At 32.7% G+C, this 26,001-nt stretch overlaps 1 protein-coding gene across 10 annotated transcripts in view; it reads right to left on the minus strand.

Moving 5' to 3' along the window:
- CADM2 (cell adhesion molecule 2) overlaps window positions 1-26,001 on the minus strand; it is a 489,482-nt gene that overhangs the window by 42,592 nt on the left and 420,889 nt on the right. For 8 of the 10 annotated variants that reach the window (XM_072967458.1, XM_072967476.1, XM_072967472.1 and 5 more), the window contains one exon: window positions 21,951-22,070. The exons of the other annotated variants lie outside the window; for them this stretch is intronic. In XM_072967458.1, coding sequence (XP_072823559.1) covers window positions 21,951-22,070 — 120 coding nt within the window. The remainder of the gene's footprint in view (window positions 1-21,950; window positions 22,071-26,001) is intronic. 10 annotated transcript variants of the gene reach the window in all.

Raw genomic sequence — 26,001 nt, forward strand, 5'->3', positions numbered from 1 at the left:
TTGGCCTGTCTGAGATTAATTTGCAGGAGATGTTCACTAGAAAGAGCAAGATACTATTCACCTAAAATTCACGATAAGAATGTCTTTTTTGCAGTTTGGTAAAAATGTCATGATCTTTCATTATTTTTCTCCACATTAACTGAACAGAACATGAAAACCTAAAATCTAAGAGGAGTCAAAAATTCTTGTAGTAATTCAAATACTTCCTTGGGCTTGACAGTATTATATACTCTTTAGGAGTGTACCAGCTAGAGAGGTTCAAATCACCAGCCAAAGTCTGATAACCTGTGAAATTCTCTTTTATTTGCTCTTTCTTTGATCTTAATCTCTCCCAAACGTCATTTTCTTGGCAAAAGAAAAGTGCGGATTAGGCAATAAGAGGTAAGTCTGGTACTTCACAGCTTGATGCAAAAGAAAAAACTCCATAACTCCATTTTTTCCTTTGCCTTGGTTGCTAGAAGGCTCAGTTTGAATGTATGTTCCATGCCTAACCAGTGTGCAGAATCTTAGAACATGTAAAGAGGAATCTATAAATATTACCCAGTGTCACTTTATTCTTCCTTTCCTTCTTTTTCCTACCCAATTATATCCTCCCTTGTTACTACTTTTTATCATCAGTATAATTGTTACTATTCTTTGTACTATATGCATATTTTGCTAAGCCTTGTCAAATCCACTGTGAATATAGGCAGAGTTAAATAAACACTACTAAATTGCTGGAATCTGGGATGCAGTGAAGCTCAACCTGTTACTCCGCTGTTAGATTTAGGGAAGAGAGAGCAGCAGCAGGATGACAGAGGGACCAGAGCCAAGAGGTGGGCTCATATTCTCAAATGAACAAGACTGCTGCTATAGAAAGCTGCCACCAAAGGAAGTGCTGAAGCAGAATGGTCATCAATACCAACAACAATGGAGGAATGGTGAAGATACTATCTGTGTAATGGGATGAAGTATGTATTTCTAACCTCAGACCCCTCTCCTGGTTCCTGCCACCATGCTGACATTTCTGTCACTAGAGGTGAAAATTTTTGTGTCAACCTGTTGGGGCTTGTGATTGACCCCATGAAGGGATACATTTTGAACCCATGGGCTCAAAATATACATGAAAGTATATTTCACAATAAGTTTGCATGTTGTAGTATTATGAAATGTCTTTTAAAATCAGATAATTTGGCAACACTGGACCCATCGTTTTCCCACAGAACAATAATCAGCCGGACACACTAAGGGCTGCTCCCTTCCAGAGAAAAGATTTTTCTCTTCACTCTGGCTTCACACTGTTCCTACTAATTTACTTCACCTGACTGATTCTAGCAGTTATTTGAGTTTGTTCCTAATTTAATGTGACAAAGAGTTTTAAGTTAGGAATTCATTATTTAAGATATGAAGTTTAGTTTCAGTGTGTTTTTGCCATGTTTCTGTGAGTGATGCTGAGAGAGCAGGTATTTCTATGCCTACTAACACTAGTACTATTCACAGGTAAGGTGTTTTGAAATTATTCCATACATACCAGGCATTATTCTAAACACACTTTACATTTATTGTCTCTGTATACTCTCAGCAATATTATAATCACAACAATTCTATGAGATAAATGTTCTCACTTTTTAATTACAGATATGTCAAGAACTGTGAATGTTTTCAGATTGTATCCTGCTTACAAGCTAACAAGGTAACCTGCTATCGTTTCATAGATGCTGGCAGAAGGCATGAGACTTTTGAGTTAAGAGACAAAGGAATTTACTGCCATACAGCAACTCCCATGCACTTCAGATTGTGTTGATTCCCCTTTTACCCCAAGTGCTATGGGGGGGGGCAAGGAGGAGTTGACTAGCGGATGCTGCTGTGCACAGTTTGTTTTTATCAGCTGAGGACAGAGATCCCCAATCTCTTACAATGGACTGCCAGAAGACTTGCCCCATATTTGCCATTTGCCCTGGAGGGTGACATCATCTTTATTGGCTGGTTGATAAACCTGCCCTCTGCCAAGAGGGGGATACTGTCTCTATCTCCTAAAGCCATTTGATAAACAAACAGTCCTGAAGTGGAAGGATTGTCTTTTCACAACAGTCTGAAATAGAGAGGAGGGATACATAAAGAATAATATATTAAATTGCTTTAAACCTTTTGTTTTCAAATAATTTTTCAATTTTCTCACACTAAATTATTGCATTATAAATTTGATGACAAATAATAACTAGAAACCTGCTGTAGGTAGTAGATGGTGGTGAGAACAAGGTATCCATAAAACTGAGTGGGAACCTAAACTCTGAGGATAAAATAAGGCAACACTGAAATACGATTTTGAAAGTCTCATTTATGAACCAACTTTGAACTAGTAGTTTCTAAACTCTTCTGTTCCAGAGAGCTTTAAAAATCATAGATTCTATGAGTCCACCTTAGATCTACATAACCGGTTCTCCAGGGGTAATATTAAAAATAAAGTTAAGGAAATTTAACTTCAGGAAGTCCCCCAGGAGAAGGTGACAGGTAGTCTTAACAGAGCCTGGAGATCATGCAGCTCTAAAGGATGACCTCCACGTAGGTGAGTGAAGCTGAACGAGGATGACTTGTGTATCAGCTCCAGGAGGCACAGTGGGATCATGACTGTACTAGAGAAAGCATAAAACTAGTACAACTTTCTACTCTTGAGAAAACAGTGTGTTAATAATAGTGCACTGTCAATATGGCATCAGTGAAAAGGGAGCTCAAATAATAGACTCTTGCAGGTTAGTTCAGAACTCTAACAAAGAGTAACACTAATTCTTGAGGACTCAAGGATTTGCTCATTCAAAAGGTATAACCTGTGGAAGGATACAGGCAGCTCACCAGGCAAATACAAGCTGATGAAATTTGCTCCTTATGTTTATACATCTTCTTACTTTGTATCCATGCTCACGTGTTTAAAAATTAATTATCGCAAGTACTCTGCCATTAAGAAGAAAATTTCCTGAACTGAAGAATAAGTAGTTCAGGGTCTATCAATATTTCAGATTCCTTTTACCCATTTTGGTGGTGGCTCATGCTACCACCTACTCTTATCTGTTTCTAACCCATTGACGAATCTTCCAATTTTCTTGAACAATTTTTCTGTCAGGTTCACAAAACCTAAATCCTTTAATGATCCTGGGAAATTTCAATATTCAGCTGAAAGAGACATTCATACATCTACAACTATACATCAATGGCTTATGAACTCTTAGCTCCAGACTTGTATATCCTAGTATTAAATATTAAATTCTAATCTAACCATTATTTCATTGCTTTAAAACCTTCTCATTCTGATTTTATAGCAGAGTTGGGCAAACCATTCACATGGCCACCCTCTGGATCACTCAGAAGTTTCCACCTCAGAATTTTTAATTCTAATATTATTTATTTGGCTATAAACTCTTACTTTTCAAGATCTTATACTCCTTTCCTCTCACTCTCTGCTTGTTAATTCATCTGTGTTTGCCCAGTCCATTTCTATGTTTTAGATTAAAAACCATCACTCCTGAGAATCCTTGATCTCTTCCTTTCACTAATTTGCCTAATCTCAATGCCATTTCTTCTTCAATCAAAGCATCTGTACATTCATTTGAAACATGGTCTTTTCAGAAATCTGAAAATAATCAGGAAACTTTGTGACTCTGAACTACTGTAAGTTCATGGTTTCCAGTTGAAGACTGAATTTTCTGTTCTTATATAATCTATCTACATGATCCCAAACTTGGCTTTAGCCAATTCTATATGCCCAATAACTAGCCTAAGCTACAAATCTGTATATTCAATTATCTATTCAATATTTTGTTTCTACTTGGGGATATCAAATACACAACAAACTCAATATGTTCAAAACAAGCTCATAATTCTACTTCTACCACCAATGTGTCTTATCTCGGTGAATAGCACCATCATCTATTAATTTTAGAAACCTAGAAATTTGGGTAAGTTTGGTAAGCTAGCTTGTGACATCTTGATGGTCTTTAGTCCACATAACCAAAGAATTAGAAAACCTACAGATTTTACATGTTAAATTATTCCACCTTTCTGTCAATTGTTCTAATATCCTAGTCTAAACCATTATCGTCTCTCACCAAAATTATTTCAATAGCTCCTTCACCTTTCTCCCACCATCCTCTCTTGCTCACCTCTTAGATATTTGTTCCCTGACAGACAGAAATATATTTTAAGTGCATATGTGATTACAGTGTTATTTTGCTTAAAACCAATTTAGGATTCCCTTTTTTTCCTCCTTCCCTCCCTCTCTCCCTTCCTATCTTCCTTTCTTCCGTCCTTCCCTAATTCTTTCTTCAATTATTTCTTCTTCAATTACTCTTAGGATACTAGCTCAAATCCTTAAAATAAGTTTAAGATTCTACAGGATCTAACCCAACTAGCTACTGCATACTTTCATACCATTCTCCTGACAATCTGCATTCCAGTCTCCATGACACTCTTTCTGGATTTTTTAATGGCCACTCTCTTTATCACTTTAGGACCTTTGCATTTGCTGTTTCCTGATTGTGAAATGCTCATTCTTCCTCCTCATCTCTCCATTCCTCAGTTTCACATCTTGCACAAATTGTTCATGTCTAGCAAATATCACTTCCTTAGGAAGGTCCCCTATGATGACCTCCAGGAGCAAATTAGAGAATGTTGTAATAATTTGTGTAATGAATGAAGACATCTTTCCCAGAAATTACAATGTGTTCCTACTCAATCTCCTTTTTCATTTGTACAGCAACCATTTTAAAACTTGACCACTTTCTTAAAGATCCCTTCTATGCTCATTTTATCCATCTTGGAAGATTATCTCCCCTACTTTACAGAGAAAACACAGGCCATCAGGTAAAATCTATTAATGTTCCACTTTCCCTGATCACACTTCCCATTGCTGGCAAACTTTTCTCTGTCCATTACCATTAATAACTTCTCTCTTCAGTCTCATTGTACAGAGAATGTCTCCTTGTGTTCAAGGCTAATGCTTACATTAAAAATATTATATATTACTATATATACTACATTAAATATATATTATAAAATAGTATTTTATATATAATGACATTTTGAATATTTAGGGATTTATTCTATCAGCATATCTCTTTTTTAAACCATATTTTCAACAACTTTTTTTTTTTTCCGAGCTCTCTTCTCACAGCCTTAAGAAGCAATGCTAAGTTCACACTGTCCTTCAAAGATGTTAACTGACTTTATGTTGCCTTCTATCTGCTTGGTATCTCCTTTTCTTCTCAGACAACATTCTTGAAATAACAAACTTTCTGTTCTTTCACTGACTTGCTGTACTTTTTACCTCCCATTCACTTCTCAAGTCCTGCAATCTGATTTTTATTCTATTATTTCATAAAACTATTTTTTCTAAACCCATCAAACACTCCCCGCATAAATCAAATTAAGAAAACGTTTCACAGGCTATCACACTTGGCCTTTCTGAGCTGGCTGGCGCTATGAGCCTCCCTAGCTAACTCCCACCCTAGCTCATGTGACACTTTTCTCTCTGCTGTCATCTCACTATTCTGGCCACAACTTCACACCTTTGCATTTCTCAACATGACCCTTAGATCATCATCATTTGTTTTTTAAATTACAGGGTATAAACTTTAGCATTCTTATCTTCCTAATTCACACATTCTATTGAAGTTATATTTCTCCTCTATGGCTTACCCTTCATCTATACAAAAGTCAGTCCGAAAACTGCATTTCTATCCTAGATGATATATCCTATGTCCTAGTTATTAAACACCTTCATTTGGCTGTTGCAAAGGTATTTCAAACACTACATATTTAAAATGGAGCATAACATTTTTCCCAATAAAATTATTCTTTATTCTCTTATAGTCTTTATTCTGATGAAGGCACCAAATACCCTGAAATGCAGGTTAAAATCCTGAGAGCCATTTTGGGATTTCCTACCCTTTAAAGTAAAATCTTTTATCTAATCACTTACAAAATCTATCAATTTTACTTTCCCATATTTCTTGAAACCTTTCCCTCTTCTCCATGCCTTTGGCTCCTGTCCTTCTCCTAGTCTTTCTCTTGAATTACCTAGATTTCTTCACTGGCTTCCTGACTCCTGTCTTCTCCAATCTTCCACCCATCACACCATGACAGAGTGATCTTTCAAAGCTTAATCTAAACTTTCTTCATTTTGCTTAAATTATTTCTCATCACCTCCTGAATAAACTCTAAACTTTTAAGTTTCTTATCATTTGCTCCTTCCTGTCCATAGAAAGCCTTACTGAATTGATGAATGCATAGATGAATAAATGAAGACTTATCTTTCATTATGCTTCTTTTTTATGCTTAATTGTAGCCTAGCTGATTGTGTAATGCTCCATTTATATACTGTTGCCTCGCACATGCTGCTCTTCCATTCATGTTTTATATCTCCAAACCCTAGTTGTGTCTGAAGACACCTATCTTACAGATAAAAACATTTTGAAGAAATATAAATATTATTAAAGGAACCTATTCCCCAGGCTCCCAGAGAGGGTAAAATTGCCTTTGCCATCAATGTCACAAAAGTGTCAAAATTTAGAAAATTAGCTGCAGAAATAATAAAAGCTAAGTTGTCAATCTGTTTTATCACACTATGAAATTGGGAATTTTTCCATACAAAAATGAAAAGAACTATGCATGTATGCTTCCCTAGTACCATTTCCTCAGTATTTCAATTATGCTAACACTGTCTCTATCTGGTGGGGCCCCTCTATTAAGAAACCTCTTTACATTCACTTCACCCTTCTCTCCTTTTAGGTAGGGTGATCCTTCTTAATGAAAGGTGGACCTCATATGCTTCTAATCATACTGAATTTTTAATGCAAAATAAAGATTCAAATAAATATTTAAAGAACGAATTGATAAATGATACACGTTTCTCTTGAGTCTGATCTCACATGATTCATTGATATATTAGTTTTCCTACTGACCAAAATAAAGACCAGACCATGGAATTTCATGACTATTTTAAAAGGTACATGAAAAGTAAAAAAAAAAAAAAAAGATGAATTGCTTAAGGAAAGTGAACACATCACCTTCTCCCCATTTTACATGATTATATCACAACTGCAGCAATATTACATAAATGACGTATATTAACTAAATATTATGGAGGTAAAATTTAAATTGACTAAATTTTTTAAATAGTCCATTTTTTAAAAAAAATGAGTATATTTTATTTGGGATTTTCTTAGAATATTTATGTTTTTCTTTTCCCACTTAAAAAAAATGATTACTGACAAATAGGAGTTTGAGAAAGGTTTAAAAAATAAAACAGTAATGAGAAACATACACTTGCGATATTTTACAATTTCTAAGCACTTCCCACATTTATAATTATGGCCCCCCGTTTATAGATTATGGATATATAACCAAAAAGATGTTGTTAAAGTTAGTGGTTCTAATAACAAAATTAAGCTGTAGTTATGCAAATAACACAGTGAGCTTCCATTGAGAGTTCATTCTGAAGGCTTAACTTCTTTACTCAGGTAATTATATTTATGTTGTTTTATCTTCTTTGGGCCTCATAGATCAAACTTTGGAAGTGACTCCCTTTAGTTTTTGAACACCTGAACCTTCAGGTATAGTTTAACACAACACTTTCATTTTAAAGCCAAACTGCACTGAGAGAAGAAAGTGACAGCCCTGACCCTGGATAGACCCCAGAGAGGTCATTTATGGAAGGAAGACAAAACAATTTCAGTTCCATGCTGATAATAAGATGAGGTTTTCCTGACTAGAATGTGGTAGGAGAGGAAGTTAATAAAAATAGTAGGAATGATCAGTAAGTATAAGGACCGGATTTTCAGAGGAAGTTAGGAATCCTTTATCTTGTTTTAAGACTTATTTAATGAATTGCTAAAACTAGATGTTTAAGAAAAGCCAGTGAAATAATTAATCCTAATAACTGCTTTTCAGATTTAAAAATGAGGTTCCCATCAGGTTAAGGTACGGATATATAGAAAATAGAGTATAAAATGTATTTGCTAAATGTTATGAAAAAGAATTAGGAAGTTCCTCAGAATATTTCAGAACAGTAAGGTTTTAACCAGGTCTAGCGTGTTATCTATGTTTCTAAAGGAATACTAATTAGACCTTCACACATGTGTAAGTGGTTCAACAAAAGTTAGTTTACCTGTTGTTTCTATTTATTTGATTCTCTAAATAAACTGTTGTACTATTTGGAAGGAAGTACAGTGTAGTGAATAGAATTACGTGTTTGCAAATTTAAGTTCTAATTTCGAAACTAGCTATGTGATCATCAGTAAAAGAAAAAAAAGGAAAGTCCTTTGCAGGTTGAAGAGTCAATGATTCCTAGTGGCATAGTTTGAAAGAACGTAAATTCTCAAATTTTGATTCTCCTTATTTCTGTTTTATAGTATTAAGATTTTTTCAAGTGTATAAGGTCTTGTATATATATTAATATTTAAAAATCTCTCTCCCTTTTCTCTTCCTAAATCATGTAATTTGGACTACATATAAAATTAGAAAATGTCAATCCATGTCTTTGTCTGTAGGAAAATAATACCTAGCATGGATTACTGTCAAAGAAAAAAATGATTTCAGAGAATATGGTTTTAGGCCTGGTTAGAGCATCAAATGGCATATGGCCATAAATAAAATCTCATTTTTCTTCAATTCAATTTTCTCACCTAGAAAGTGAAGGAGAAGGTAGGCTGCATGGCTCTGAAGATTATTTCTATCATTCTATAATTCTGCTATCATTTTTAAATTTCCCAATAAACATAAGAATTACTCAGGGACACTGTGGCTGATAAACCTGACATCAGATAAATGTTGAGTATCACTTAAGAAAGAGTAAAGTTTTAAGGTGAATAATTTAATACTGGGTAGAAGATTATTTAAACTGTTTATCATGATAATAATAATGCAGATTTCTCACTTTATTCTGAAATCAATGAGTGTGACTTCTAAAAAAAATCTTTTCAAAATAGGTATTTTTGCCACATACTTAGTAGTAAATTATTGAGATATTTAGAGCTTATAAAATATTGAGTTTTAATTAAATTAATCCACTCAGTAAAGAGGTAAAATACTATTTTACTATAATGTTCATTGGATCTCTTGTTTTGGATTTCAAAAAATTTTAAAAATTGCTGTCTATCTATATTTTCAATATATATTTGGAACCATAAACTCATCTACAGTTTAATATTTCACTATAGTCAAACTAATGCTGACTAAATACAAAAAAACATTGTGAAAATTACAATTTTCAGAATTTGGAGAAATGAAACACTTTTTTATATTTGTCCTTTCATTTGAAGAAGTCATTTAAACTCAGGAAAACATCAAAAGAGAAGTGGAATTATAATCACTGACAAGTAAGATAATTGATATAGAAAAGTGATAAAATGAAAAATAACATTCACATAATAATCTTTGTATAAATACTATAAACATGTAGATTTTTAAAAAATTTCTAATATTCCCAAAGTATAACAGTTTCTTTCAAGAGCATGGGATAAAGAACGACCTTTTCCTTCATTTTGCTTAACATTTTAAAACTAATTTATCTACGATAAACTTGTTTAAACTGAGAAATATAGAAAAATGATTTAAATTGTTAGAAGGATAAATAAATTTTGAAATGTAACTAATCAATGAGAAATAAGTCTGCGAAATCTTGAATGTGTTTAGGTAATTTCCCAAATATTTTATAGAATAATTTACTGGAGGAGATTAAATATATTTTAACCAACTGGATTTATTAATTCGTTGTTTAAGATAATTGGCTCTATTAGGTCAATATATCAAAGATGAATATTAAGTTGCACTAATTAATGATAAAATATTTTAACATGAAAATGATGTCACTTGCAATTAACAAGCCTGAATTTTAAAAAAAGATTAATAGTATATAACTTTAATATATAACAATCCCCTATATTTGGAAAATCATCCATATTATGACAATAACAGGAAATTAATATTTGTTTTAATGCTTAAAATAACCCTATAAGTAAGTTAATATAATCATTTTAGAGATGAGGAAATTGGAGCTTAAGGTATAACGTGCATATCATGGACCTGGGATCCAAACTAGATATTTCTGCTACTGAAGGCCATTTAAATGCCTGTTAATATTCAATTAGAAAAGTAATTATAAAATAAATTACTTTTGTTTAAAAATTATGTTTCTGATTCATTTGATAATTGATCTCGTTGAACTGAATAATAAGGAAGTACACGGGGACTCTGTTTTACCTTATTGACTGTAAATCACAGAAATCCTTAAATTTTAGATTTCAAAGAGGACTTATATGATTTAAAGGATGGTCTATTAACCATACATTGTAGCCTTAACCTAGCAAGTGTCAGTTCATCTCATTGATACTAACAAATGTGAAGTCACTTTTATCCTATGTTGTTCAGATGGTTAAATTTTTAAAAAATGGTTAATAATTATAAAAACTAACAATTATTAAGTATTTGTTATGAGCAAGGCATTTTTTAAAGCAAGTTAAATGTAAAAATACATTCAATTTTGAAAACTACGTTGTAAGGTTGATACTATTATTATTTTCTGTGCTTTTTGTGTCAGGAAACAGAGGCACAGAGAGTTGAAGGGAAGTCACAAGCCATATGTGTGGCAAAGTGGAAAAAAGAGCCTAGATAATATGAGTCCAGAAGCCATAATCTTTACAATTTTTCTATAACCATTTTAATGCAGTCAAAAGGGATATCTTAAGTTCCAATAGAAAAGAGTATCAGAAAGTTTGTCTAAGCTGTGGACTTTGGCTACAAAGTAGCTGACCAGGAGAGACCCGGGCCCAACAGCAGAATTGTGAAAATGGACTATACACATTAGTTTTATGGCCATCATAGCTGGAACTCAATATTTAGTTTACCTCATAATGTAAGGTTGGAAATCTTACCGGTAGAGTGATGTTCAGGTGTATAAAGGTTTGTAAGAGAAAGCACTGGAGGGAAATGAGTGTGCAAATGGAAGTGACGGGAGAAGAGATGGGTCAATGGCTAGAGAAAGGTGACCAAAAGGCCAAATATACTGAGTGATCAGAGTCTCATAATTCATTTTTACTCTTTTAGCTTTTCAGAGCATTCAAACATAAAAAGCTGGAAGTGTAGAACTATGCTAAGGGAATTACTGAAATTATTTCAAATGGCAAAGGGATTTTACCTACAAGCTCTGATTAAAAAATAACCAAAATTATACTCATCCCTGAAATCCTGGTGGAGGACTCAGAATTGAGACACACCCTGGAATTCACATAGTCCCCTGGAATGAAGTGAAATGAATTTCCTTGCCTGAGATCACATGTCCAGAGGCCAAGTCAGGACGAAACATAAATATCCTGCTCCCAGCAATTACTTTCACCATCTCATGATGAGTTCAGATATGGCATATTTTGTTAAACTAGTGAATCGATAACTATATGTCTAAATTGTGTTTTTTTTCTTTTACCATTTTTAGCTTTTACTAAAGCATCCTATCATTTTAAAAGTTACTTTAAAACTCCCACATTGATATACTAACATGGAAAAATCCTACATTGACATATTGCCAAACTGAGTAGAGAAGTTAAAAATATGAACATGAACTAGTAAGAGAAGCCCTTAGAATTTACTTCTTATTTGCATACTCTTTTCTTTCACCTTGGAATTAAGATGGAATATATCTGGATTTAACCTGTAAGACTGAGAGAAAAGGATATGAAGATTTGTTTGTGGTTCCCTAAAGCAGCATTCTGAGATGTAGTGCTGAATTTCCAGCTAACTTTCAGAACTAGGGGAGAGAACAGACATACCATAAAAATTAGAATGCTCTTCTTAGTCCTTTTAAAAAACTATTGTAATATCCCACTTGGAACAAAACTTTCTGACCTATCAGAGGGAAATGCTAAGGGACACAAGCTGTCGCACAGACAAACATATTTCAGAGTGAAAACAAGCTGAACTGGTTTTCTTTTATATGTTTTCAATCTACCAACTTAACTCAATTAATAACGTACACATACTTTAAAAACATCAAAGGCATAGAGATAATGCTATATTTTAAAGACTATGATTGCTCTTTCTAAAATCTTCTCTCAAGAAAATGATTTCTTATGCTAAAAAGCTATTATCTCAGGACTGAAAATTATTTGTCTGACACTAAAATACCTTAAATAGAAAGTTAATAAGACATATCTGTATCAGTTTATTATTAACTTATGGCTAGCTCACTTTTAGAGCTTCTGCCTCCCTGCAACTAATATTTTCAAAGCCCTTAGCTCAAATCCAATATATAGTCTGCATTTGTACAAGTAGATTTGAAAATATTTCAAATGAGGAATCTCTCATCACCCAACAAACTAGACGGATAGTCCTAATACCAAGATTAAAAATGGATTTCTCTTGGAAAGTAGGTTATTTAAATGATAAAAATAGACTTTAAAAACATTTCTTTGTGTCTAATAACAAAGCCAGCCCTATCAGGTTCGTAATCTGCCTTCCACCATCTAGAGCACTTGTCTCTCCAACTTAAGCTTGGAAAGGGAAATTATGTGTTAAAGTGAATTGGGAGGGCTGCTCTCTTATCACCATTACTAGTTCTCTATTATAGACTTATAAGATGCATGTCTATGAGAGACATCCAAGACTAAAATAAAATCTGACATTTTAAATCACCCCAAGTGTACAAATTAGACGACATATTCTAAGCAAATTAGATAATGTGCTAAACACACGTATGTCTACTGTTCATTCTCCATCTGGTCCCTAAATCCATCCCTCATCCTTTTGTGCCTTGATCTTTGCTCTGGGAACCTGACTTCTGTGCACTGCTTCGCTCAGGTTACTTGATCTCTGATTTTCAGGGGGATTCAACTAATAGAAAGTTATTGGACGATGAGAGAAGAAAGAGGTGTGAAACTTATCCCTCCTGCTCCAACATCCCCACCTGGTTGCAGTTAGATACCGTTTGTGTCCTGTGACCACTGCTCTTCTCGAGCTGCCCCTTTTCTGGCTCCAGTTCTTCTCTGACTGAGATAATCCTACTCACTTCCTTTGGCTCTTTAGGCCCAGTGCTGGTAACAGCATCTTACTGTTGCGAGCTGGACTGTCCTCCTCCCTTACTAGTTCCCCAAACTCTGTAACTCTGTGAAAGTGTCCTCATTAAAAACTCTTCAGCTACACCCGTTTGAGACTGCCATCAGGTCCTGCTGATATCCTGAGTAACATACTATCTACACTAGGAAAAAGTAATAATCTTATAATTAATATTTAAGGAAAACGACTTCAAGGAAAAAGAAAAATATATATCAAGACTATTGTAACTTACCCAGTTTAACACAGACTACCCTAGAAAGAGCATTTGTGCTTCCTTCCTATGAAACCTGGGCTTAGACATCAAAAATGGTTCAAATGCCTCTGAAAAAAATACGTTTCTTGGTGAATCTAATGCAATTCCTCATGTTGCTTCAAAGTGCTTTCTCCATTCCTATTTAAACTTTCATTGATCAGCATTCTTTGCTTACTAGTGGGTTAAATAAGACAGCCCTGGAAATATTTGAGTTCATCTCTATTTTTTCTAAAAGGAAAAATAATTAGTCTTAGGTAATTCTATTTATTATACTGAACACTTTGAACAGAATTCCCTTTACACTAATGTAATTCTTTAAACAATATCAGTGAAGAGAGCTGAATTTCTGTTCTCCCTCACCTCTTAGCATTCAGAGTAATTTTATTGACTCTTTTTTAACACTGAACTAAGATTTTTACCTGTGAAACTGCTACACATCATTGGTCTTGACAGGTTTTCTGGCAATAGTTTAAACCTGTGTATCTACTGGCACTACTGCTTTTTCATAGTCATTTTTCTTAATACTTTTATAAAGACATTTCCTTATTGAAGAGTCAGTATTATCAGAGCTTCAGCATAAGCAATTCTGATACTAAAATTGTATAAATATTACGTACATATTTGAGAAGCCATTTGGAAAACTCTGTCTCCTTGCCCTGCAGTCCCCTCACACACACTTTGCATCAAGTAGCTTTTAATTTCCTGGCCACAGCTTAATTTAAATGAGTACAGAAAACTAATGAGAGATTATTTAAAATCTAGAAAAATAAGAAACTGTTGTAGTAGTGAAGCAAGAGATGTTTTAAAATATCACAATTATCCCAGCACTTACTGCAATTCCAAGAACTTACATTTAATAGATTTTATTAGACTCTTCGCAGAAGTCATGCTTTGTGGCATTCGCTCTTATTTACTGTCCTGGCAGAAAGTTCCAGCTGAAGTCAAGGTCACCTTCTATCCCAAAGTTGGTATAATTAGTATCAATTCAGTGTTTCTCCAAGCTTACATGGGAGGTTATTAACTGTGTTTCATGTGGAGTGTCAAAGAAGCAAAGGCAGTGCCAGCAATCTTCTCAGCTTCAAAGGCACAGCTCATAAATTTAATTCATTGGTTAGTAAGAAAGACACAACCAGTTTGGTTTATTAATGATTTTTAAAATAATTTCAGAGATGTTCGGGAAATACATTTATTCATATATGTAGGCCAAGCTTTTAAAATATAAAACAGATTATCCTCCTAATAATAAGTAACTCGTTTAGTCTTAATATTTTATAGCAATGTACTTTCTGGAATATAATAATTATGGGACATTTAATGTAATATTTATATGTATATGCATACTATACAGAGACGAATTCAAGACAATGGGACAGAGTCTACTAGGGGACATTTTCTTCTCTCTCTTAGAGGTTGTTTTGCAGGAAATGTATCTAGTAGTAGATTATATTAAATCTAGAATTATTACCATAAAATCAATTAAGATACTTCTACACTTATAGAAGTAGAAACAATATTAGAACTGTTTACTTAAAAGAAATATAAACTAATGGAACAAATATTTCTGTTTAAACTGATCTAAGCCAAGAAATAAATAAGCTTAAAATGAAACTCTTAAAAATGTTTGATGTTTTAAATTGCACAAGCCACAAGAATGCCCTTAGAAAATAGAATAGAGCATAAGTGTTACGCTTCCCTTAATAGGTGGTACTGGAGAGAAAATATCAATGCCAGTTTTCCTCAAATATTTCCCAAATGCCATAAGGAAATAAGTAACATTTAAGAGATTTTCAAACTTTGCCAGAGTTCAACTTCATAAAATTCAGAGGCAAATGCTCCATTTAGTTTTAAAAATGGTCATATGTAATAAGTGATTCTTATTCCAAATAAGATCTACTAGAATAGAAAGAATAACTTTAGCATTCTGTGCTATTTTGGAATAATCTAATCTGAAACATTGCTAATATTCAACTGTGTGCGTCCATAGCTGACTAAAGGACCGGGAACCCAGTCAGCAACCCTACTCATATCCAGACCGTAGCCACTCCCTTCAGTGTTAACAATATGGTACTTTTAGTAAGGTTGAGAGCGCCTCCAATTATAGGTCATACGTGGTGTTTGTTCTTGCCAAGTAAGAAGCATTTTAGTATCCTATTTCCATTATGAACTATGTTTCACATATTTAATTTTGAAACAGTCAACTTTATATAATAATTATTGTTTTTAAAAAGACTAGTGGAAATTGAGCTACACTTACAGCCTAAAGTGGAAACCTGTCTTTTTGCAGATAAGCAGGTCCCTGTATATGGACCATCTGGAGACTGAATTATTACTTAATTTTTGTCAAGTGAAAAAAAGCCCAACATATTGACACTTAATTTTTAAAAGCTCACAACACCATGCAAATTGTGCTTTATTACCACCGATAAAACTAAAACATTTTTAATAGCTAAATACTCATAATACAAGCTCATAAACAATTTCTTGATTTGCACACTTTGGGATTTAACTATGTCAAGATGATATATTTTACCATTGCAGATGCTCTGTTTGAATGCATTTTTGTGACTAATGCAGAGCTATAATGATTTTTACTCCATTCATTCTTTCTCAGTGCTGGTGTTCTTTTTCTTTTATTCTGATAAATGTTTCTTTATCTATTTGTATCCTATTTTTTTTTAAGTATCTATGCCAAAAAGGAAAGGAGGGAACACATTAATGAAATCAAATAAAAATAAAATACAGATAGACTAGATTTTTTCTTTTGACATAAAGGAAATAGAAATTAGAAGCAGGGGCCAGATCATTATTGCTTTTTATTCTAATTTAATTAAATAGATGCTTTAGATAGTGGTTTGGTGTGCACATATATGCATTTTGTATTTATTTTACCTTAGCTTATTGTATTTTGAAACCAGAGAAATGAAAAAATAATTGAAGTAAAGAAATCTGCATACAAAAATACTATTTCATAATCAACATTTTAGGCAATTGTAGTTCATTAAAAATACCCATATTAAATATGAGTAGAATTGTACAATTCATCTCAATTTCTGTATGCTGGCACAAAGGAAATACTTTAGCAACTTATTTGCATTTGATACAGCTTAACTGTGGATATACGATTTTTTTCTACAAGTCACTAAGATTGCTTCAAATAGGGAAGATCTTTTAAAGAGCAATATTTTAGGATTATACTTAATGGTCAAACAGGTCCCTAAATTCACTTACATTTAAATAGTTGAGTTTTATGATTTATATGATTTGAAAATTATAATGGCAGCATATGGGCTAAAAATTATGGATCTTTAATTCTAGACTGGAGCTATATTCATTCTAAAGCATGCTAAAATGCATTTTACTTTACATGAAGAATTTAAAATATTTTACTCAATGTTATATTTTTAAACATAAATAACTAAATTAGTGTGTAATCTAATTGTGAAGAATTGAGTACCTATAGTGTAAGTGCTTGACATTAAGCTATTGATTGTGTAAGTGGAAGCACCCATTTCAAAAGGCATCCATCTTGAATAAATGTATTGCCAGCTGTAGCAAAACATCCAGATAAGGAACTAGGCTGCCCCACCTGTGAAGTTCTTTTTTTCAGAAAGCCCTGGGTAACGTAGACAACTGATCACTTTGAGCAACCTGGCTTTTACCTTCCTGTGCTCTAATTCCCACTCTTATGCTTTAAATTCGCTATAAAGAGTGAACCCATGAAACTCGACACCCCACCTTTGAACCCTAATAAAGGCAGAGCCCCAGGACCCTGTGCTCTCTCTCTCTTTCTACCTGTGACCTCACTATGTGGTCCGCCAGGATCTGTGAGTAGTAAATTTTGTTCTTTAAAGTTCTCTGTCAGTTTCTTACTGAAGTGCATACTGTGATCACATTAAGAACTCGAGCTGGTCCAACCACAATACTGGCCCTAGTAGAGGAAATGCTTGTGGGGGCTCCTACACGTAATGGGAACCGAGGCAAGCATTCCTAACCTAAAGCATCACTGTCAGTATACTGGGACCAATACAACAGGACCCAGCTATAGATTTGGTGAGATTGGTCTTTATTGTTCACTGGAGGTAGTTTGATTATGACTGATTTCTTACCTTTAAAAAAAATACGTCCTTTGTTTTCATTTTGCATGGCCATTCTGAAATATGGTTCCAATGCAATTACCTCATTATAGCTAATAATTTGGTTGAGATTACAGGACAAATGATATTATTTTATTAACAAAAAATTATTTTACCCATTTATAAAGTCTGATGTAAAACTAAATCTATATTTGAACCAATAATTTATTTGGATTTTTAAATAGATTATATAAACAATTTCATCATCAATTTTAGGATTTTTTCCCCTAATATATTAAAATTCATGATGTATTTGAACAGGCTGTTTTAGGAGAGGCAGTATATCAGATATTTCACATGTTCTTCCCATGTATTTCTATTCTTGTAGCATACTTAAGAGCCTTGCAAAGGCAGAAACAGGTAACTCCTAAACAAATTAAGAGTTTAAGAGTTTTTTTGTCTTGGTAAGTACAAAAGATTCATTTGTGAATTCTAATTTTAAAAATCATGATAAGTAGACATAATCACTAGTATATGTCCCTATGTCTCATATTTGTTTCCTGAATTTTCAATAACCTTGTATCATTATCTGTGAATAAGGGTGCTGCTAAAAATTTCTAGATTATGAGACAGTTATAAAATTAAAATTACACAATATGATAAACATTTAAAAAAATGTTTTCAAGTTAAGCAAACCATTAAAAAATAGTATTAATACTAGAAATCACATCAGTTCATTTGGAACAATTTTATAAATGATCATATTTAATTCATTAAAATTTATTTGATTAAAATTTACTATAGTGACCTAAAAAAAACCCTAAAACATTTATAAGAGTATATGTATATAAGTGCACGTGTGTGTGTGTGTGTGTGTGTGTGTGTGTGTATGTATTTTCTGAATTAGATGATAGGATTGATCAGGTCACTAATCTTAAAAAAACTGCAATTTATAAAAGCAGAAATTAAAATGTATTGTAGTAAAGGACTTCAGTAATGCAAAATATTTAAGAGATTTATAAAATGTTTAGATTTTAGATTTATGATACAAATCAAGAATACCATAAATTTCACAGAAAATTGATAAATTATTATATTTGAGGATATATAGATAAGCTCCATATACACTAGTGCCATTTTTAACTTTTAATTTTTTCACATAATCATTTAAAAATAGGTTGAAATTAAAATGTAATCAGTGCACTAACACCAAAGAATTTTGCAAGAATTAAAACTAGAATTATTATGGGAAAATATACCATTTTATCAACAGTATGATGCAACTGCATGTAAACACATTTGTTTTACTAAAAAGAACTGAACAAAATTGTCATACGCTGATTGCTGATTATATTGCCAGAACTTTAGATACTATCCAATCCTCAAGACAATCTTGGAATTAACTGTTTCTCATGAAAATGTGGATGCTAAATTTGTGCACTGTTCAAGACAAAAGCCTTTGTAAAGAGAAAAACCACTGCTCACACCTAAAGATGTCTCCAGGGCTCACTTATTCTCTGTCTTTCCCATGACTGCTCAAGTTTGCTTCCTTCTCTGTGTTTTAGCACCTTTATTTGTAACAAGATACTGCTAATTGCCAGCTTTCTCCCATATGGTTGAAGCTCCTCTTCCTGCACAAAGGATGCATTTCATGTACAAACTGAAGAGATGTACAAATTCTCAAGGTTATGACTGACCATTTGAGCAGCTTCTTTCCCTCTCTTTTATCTTGATTTCTAATATAGCCACAGCTGTAATTCTTTAATTTGTTTAAATTGGATGTTTATCGTATCTTAGTATAGAAAACTCAGCAACAGCAGGGGTGATGAAAGAGTGTAAATGGAGAAGTGAACAGTGATTCATTTGTGGTCATTTATTAAAAAAATACATATATATATATAGAAATATAGCTTATGGAATTTGAAGAAATGTCATTTAAACCTAATAAAATTAAATATGGTTATTTTACTTCAGATTACTGAATGAGAGAAAGGGATGAAATGAGTAAACTTAAAAAAAAAATCTACAAGCTGAAAATATTTAGCTCTCAGCTTTTCTTAGGCCACATATTCTTATTTTTTTTTCATGTATTCTTTTTATGATATTTCTTGACCATAATTTTGAAACATCTTTCACTAATTTATAGATAAGTGAATTCCACTTAAAATATAATTGCATCTGAAGACTCTAATTTAATAGGGAATGCTTAAATAAACAAATATCATATAAATTAAAAGGGACAGAGTAGAAAAATCACAACAATGTTTGTGTATTGACTGAATCCCTCATTCCCTCAAATGTGGACTAGACCATTCATCGTGCAGTGGGCTTGGTGATTTCTTCAGTCCCCACTTGTTTGTTGAAGATAGGAGGGAAAAAAATAGACACCAGATTAACATTCAATGTTGGTGCTACTATTTTTTTCATGTAAGTTAGATGCTATGAATTGTTATAAAATACATTTTCTTTTCACATATCTTGGTGCCATTTTCAACGTATTTTCTTTCAATTATTAAATAAAAAAAGGGAATGATAAGAGAGTGTGTGTGTGTGTATGTCTTCTTAGAGTTTTATTTATTCATGTGTTCCTTTGAGTGAAGAATGAACTCTTTTCAGCACTTTTAAATTTCATGGTGTCAAAGTTCATAAAACATCTTAGGAAACCTATAAAAAAGTAAATTTACTTAAAAAAGTAGAAAACTGATTTCACTCTAACAGGCTGGTTAAAATGAAATTGGTAAGACTTCACTTAAGATGCACGTGAACAAATATAAAAGAATGTTGTTAAAATACTTCACTTTGAAGTAAGACATTTTCTCTTATTTTAGTCTAATATATATATTCAAAAAGAACATAAATACTTTCTACTAATTAAGCATAGGCACTGGTTATTTGTGGGAAAATGCATTAATTTAACTGCTAGTGATTTTAGATACAAAATTCTTATTTTCATAATTTTAGGGCCTGGCATAGATCTATATATACGTAGCAGGTACTCAATAAACATTTGTTGAAGAAAGAAGGAACCATTGATTATTAGGCTTTTCTTGTTATAAGAAGGTCTTTTTAAAAATTAAAGTTAATAATCTCTCTCCTTTTCCATCAAAAGGACTTGTTTGTACATTCAGAACTTAACATTATCACAGAGATTTTGTTAGTATGCAATAATCACACTTTATTTGAATTACTGTACAAATCTTTAGAAAGACAATAAATTAAAACAAAGTATAACTTCAGATATCTTTCATTTCATATAATATCATGAAGTACTTTTTACCTTCTTCATTTTTATTATTTTTCTCCCATTTTAATATAAATTATGAGAAAGATCTTTGAACCGTTCTACTTATAGATTTAGCTCAAATACAGCTTGTTTAGTAATAACAGGTGTTTTTGAGAAATTCTTATTGCTACTGTCATCAAACTTTAGCTCTCAATCTTATACACTGTATAATAGAATTAACACAATTATTAAAAATTAACATTAACAGATATTAAAATATTTTTTTCTGGAACAAGAGAAAGTAAAGAAAAACAACGTTAAGTCTATCCTTGATGAAATTATAATTAGATATATATATTATTGTAAAGTACCCATGATTTAAAAATAAATTGTTAGGCTTAACACGCATTAGTATAGCCAACATGACACAAAACACATATAAGCAGAAAAAGACAGACTTAAATAGGACAAATTGTCTCTGAACATTGCTTCTGCAGAAATAAAGTTTAAAATGTGTTTTTCTATAATGTGCTCAAACAACTTTTTATTTCTTCTTTATCTACTAACCACTTAATCACTACTTAGAAATGCCTTTTCATATTTCTGAACTATGATGTAATTATGTTTTGCCCTTTAGGGTTATTACTTCAATTTCTTTTAGGTTGTTCTCCTTGAAGCAAAGATACTTATTAGTAAACATACAAGAAATTACTCATGGAGCCAAATTATCAATTTCTGGCAACTCTAGAGCATTCTGCTTTTAGAGCATTCTGTTAGTAGAATAAGTAGATCCACTCAGCAGATCACTTTAGGATGACATGTTGAATATTTACTTAAAAGTTCCATGTGGTGAATAGTTCATAGTGACCCCAAGGATAAGGTCAATTTTAGAATAAATTCATGAATGTAGGTATTTTAATCTAATTGCAGAGGAGTAACAAATCATAAACATTCATAGGGTCTTAAAAAAGCAAAAACTATCTCTATATCCTTGAATATCTTATTTCTTTGTTTGCATTTATAAGGTAAGGCAAAACAACAGTGTCCCATGATAACATTTTAAATTCTCAATGTTGTAGAGCTCCATATATTTGTAACTTATATTCTGAAACATTTTCAAGAGTCATAAATGACACTAAGAAAAATGATAATGTACTATCTTGGCTCACATTTTAGTCCAATAACCCTAACTGATAGTAATTGGGGTGACTTAATTACTTCTTATAGTTAAGTAAAATTGGATCTCAATTCCTCGACCCTTTTTAAAAAACCCTTTAACACTCCATTTAATGTGTTTTCCAGGCCGTAACAAAGAAGCATACTGTACCTCTTATGTTGCTGGTTGTTGCAGATGTGGTTGGGCTGGTTGTTATGGCTACAGTGGTTGTGACTGTTGCAGTGGTAAGGGAGGGGATGATAGTAGTGGGAGGCAAAGTGTTGGGAACATCTGGTGAGTGGAAAAAAACAAAATATAAAACAAAATCATATCATGCAAACAAAAGAGAAACACAAATGATTCAAATTATAAATACATACATCTTATTTAGGTTTCACTTTAACAGGCTTAAACAGATTATCAGGTACAAAGCTGGCTGTACCACCCAGTTCTTGTCATTTTTTTGTTCACTTCTGTTTCTCCTGCTCCTACCCAAAGCAATAAGTTGGAGCAATGTCTGAGAATAAGCAGATTGTTTGCAATATTTAGAGTGAAATTTAAAATGACAAGAATTCATTTGTCTGCTGAGTCATTTAAAAAGTTTGACATGCAGTAGCAAAATATAGATAGGTAAAACAAAAAATGACATGCTTTGTCAAAGAAGTCAACAAAGAAACAAAACAACAGAAAATAAACACAAATAACACCACCATATAAGATTAAAGGAATGTTAACGATGGATGAGTATATGCATGTTAAATGCTTTTTGATTTTTTTTTTTTAGGAAAACTTAATGATAGGAAATAGGATGAAAGCAATCTTTAGAAACAAACAAAAAGGAAGCCAATTGTTATTATTATTATTTTGCTTTTCCTTTTCTCACAAATGATGTTAATGTACAGCTTAGAGTCTTGCAATTCTTACCCTGGTTAGCTGGTAACGCCTTCTAACAATTTGGCAGTACCTAGGAGTCTTTAACAAGTATTGAGTCAACTAGCACGGAACTCAGTATTATGAAATGTTGAGGATTTATTTCATTTGGCATACCTAGGAGAGGTTACTGAACACAGATTTGAACCATAACATTCAATCCCTAATCCATAATTAGTCAAAGTTGCCAAAAGTTGACAGGAGATTTCAATACATAGCACATAATAAACAGAAATGGGTTTCCTGCCTTTTACTCAAAACCAGCTGAAAATCTGAAGAGCAGCATAGAGAACACTGAAACAATATAACCAGTGTCAAGCTACGAAAACTTTGGTAAAATCCTCAGAGTCAAATCTTGTCTCAAGTGGATGGGCATATAATTTACACAGTGAGGAAATTAGAGACAATTCACAAATTACCTGTAATTACTGTGCTGGGGTTTGATTTCACATGTTTGCCACACAGCCCCTATATATTCAGAGTGCTTAACAGATTATTTTGCTATTAAAAGTCTTCCTGTCATTTTCTCAAAGTCTCTGAGTTACACCAAAATTTTTCTAGTCTTTCACTTCTGATAAATAGCCTTACTCATCCTTATATTTTAACCTGCTAAATTCTCTACACTAGAGACATCAAACAACAGCATGTGTTATCTTTGGTACTGATGTTTACACCTGTTTTTCAACAGGGAAAATGTTTCCTGGACAGTCAAATTAACAAAACAACCTTCTGAAAATCCGGTGGTGCTACATTAATCACTAGAGAAAATGGGTATTGCCTGGAGTGCGACTACCATGATCATAAAGTAGGACTGACTTTAACAACAGTGTAAATGAATTAACATTCTATATGTGCACATATGCTTCTTGTTTACTAATTTGTATAATACTGTCTTATTTTCATCGTAAGCTTTCCCAAATAGTTTCGGCAGGCTGGAGGTAAATAAAAAGCATTTTCGAAATTAAAAAGCATGTGTAATTTTAATTTTCATGCATATCTAACATAGAAAATAATATATCCTTTATCTGTTAGCAAAATCATTTGACAATGAGGATCTCAAAATATATGTATTTAATTAACACCGAGAGAAATATCTTCCGGCTCTATCAAATATAAGAACATATAATAATATTAGTCCTGAAAAACTCCATGTAAAGAACTTGATATTACCAAGTCTATCACACTTTATAAAATATTAGATTATTTGCTCTCAAAGGGTGAGACTAAAATTCCATTGGATTTGAAAAGCAGTGTTTCAAAATTAGCTATATCATTTGAGTCTTAACAACTGGAGTGAAAATGACAGATTTTAGCATTTTAATTTAATTTTTTAGTTAGCAAAAAAAACAAACACATTGTTCGGATTTCTTTTCCTTATTCCCTATCAACCAAGATGGGTAACAATAAATTCTGATTTGTTTTGGAGAGTGTCTATATATTTTCAGGTACTATGAGCATTCTTATATAAACTAAACAGTATCCTTCGTGTAATTGTGAAAATGCATGATTTATAGGTTCCCCCCCACAGCTAATATTCAAAGAACATAAAACAATGGGTAGTTTTAGTAATTGTTAATCCACTTTAAGTGGACTTCCCTAGAGTCTTTTAAACTGTCCAGATAGATGAGATAACACCACCCATTATTGACTCCGAGTCTGGCTTCTGCTTAATTGCTCATCATTCTCTCTCATTCATCCCCCTTGACTTCACATGTACCTAAAAACAAACTGGCTGAGAAGAATTTGATGGAAAGCACCTTGGTCAACATGACTATTAGGTCAAGCCAATGACCTATCAAATAAGAAATCTCTCTCAGTCACTGTTATATATTTTTAGTCACTAGTAACATTATTTTATTCTATGTGTTCTGAAACATCTTAAATATTTTCATTTTTGCAAAAATTGAGGATTTCTTCATTTTCTGCTTTTTCTTTTTATCCTACATGAATGTTCATGCAATTATTTCGACTCTATTGTGAAATAGCAAAGCTGAAATAATCTAAATATTCAACACCAGGAGATTGATCAAAATCAGCTATAATTCAACAATGTAAGATTAACTCAAATTGGTTGGAATGCTCAGAAAGACTAAGGAAATTATGTGGTACTTCTATCTAAACTTTCTACCTGCTCTGATTTTATTGGTGTTAGCCTCCCAACTTGGCAATTAATCTTTGAATGGAAGAACTCTGCCTACTTCATTGTTGTGTCACCTAGCACAGTTTAGAAGGTCAATAAATAATTATTAGATGAATTTGTTCACAGCATAATAAACATATAACATATTTTAGGGGGCCTAGAAAAGTCCACTTTTCAAAAACAATTCCAGCAGGGTCAAGTAGTTAATACAGAACTAAAAGATTTAATTACTTCTGCTCAAAAAAATTCTTCTCTGTCTTTAATATATAATTTTTATTTTCTGAAGGATATATTTTCAAGACCACAACTTACAACTTCCTTCAATAAATTTCCTTGCTAACAAAATGAATCTTTGCCCACATATCCTGCTACTTTGAAAGCTGTGTGAGCCTGACCTGAGATTCACATACTCTGCATTTCCTTATGAACTCTCTCCATCTTGACCTGATTTGAGACTTTTTGAGAAAGGGTGTAAGGCCACGAGGGCTCACTAAGCAATTCTCATTGTGATCAGTGGTGAATGATCATGACAAATTTATGGGTTTTCTATTATTATCCCCATTTAATGGATGAGAGGACTCTGAGATAGTGTTTCCTTCTCTCAAAATTACACACACAGATATAGTTATACTTCAGAGAGTGTTTCCTAAAGATAAGAGAGGTTCTTCCAACATTTCCATCTCAAGATCATTTATTTTATCTGCCTGGTTGTAACTCTAAGTAAAACTCTGAGTTGTCTTCCTAAATCCAAACATCTATCTCTCTAGTTTCCAATTTTCCAAGCAAGTGGCAATATTTGGCATCATTCAGCAATTATTTAAAAGGTCCTGGTTTGGTGCATTTGCTTATGGCCTTTTAGACAGTGGTTGTGAGAATAGAGCTACATTTTCATAAGGAAATATGAAATTGGAAACACAAATAATCATTTGCTTCATTTTTGAGCATGTCTGGTACATTTTTAAAGCCATTATACTGTTAATATAAAGAATATACAATCAAATATAGTACAGGATATAAAATGTAGGTCATTTTTTCCCCTTCTAAGGCATACTCATTTTTATTTCTGAAGAATAAAAATACACTGATTTATATGCAGAAGAATTATACACATGCACACACACAAAATAAAAGTAACTTAATCCTGGTTCAACA

This window comes from Vicugna pacos, chromosome 1 (assembly GCF_048564905.1).
Source record: "Vicugna pacos chromosome 1, VicPac4, whole genome shotgun sequence".
Lineage (NCBI taxonomy): Eukaryota > Metazoa > Chordata > Mammalia > Artiodactyla > Camelidae > Vicugna > Vicugna pacos.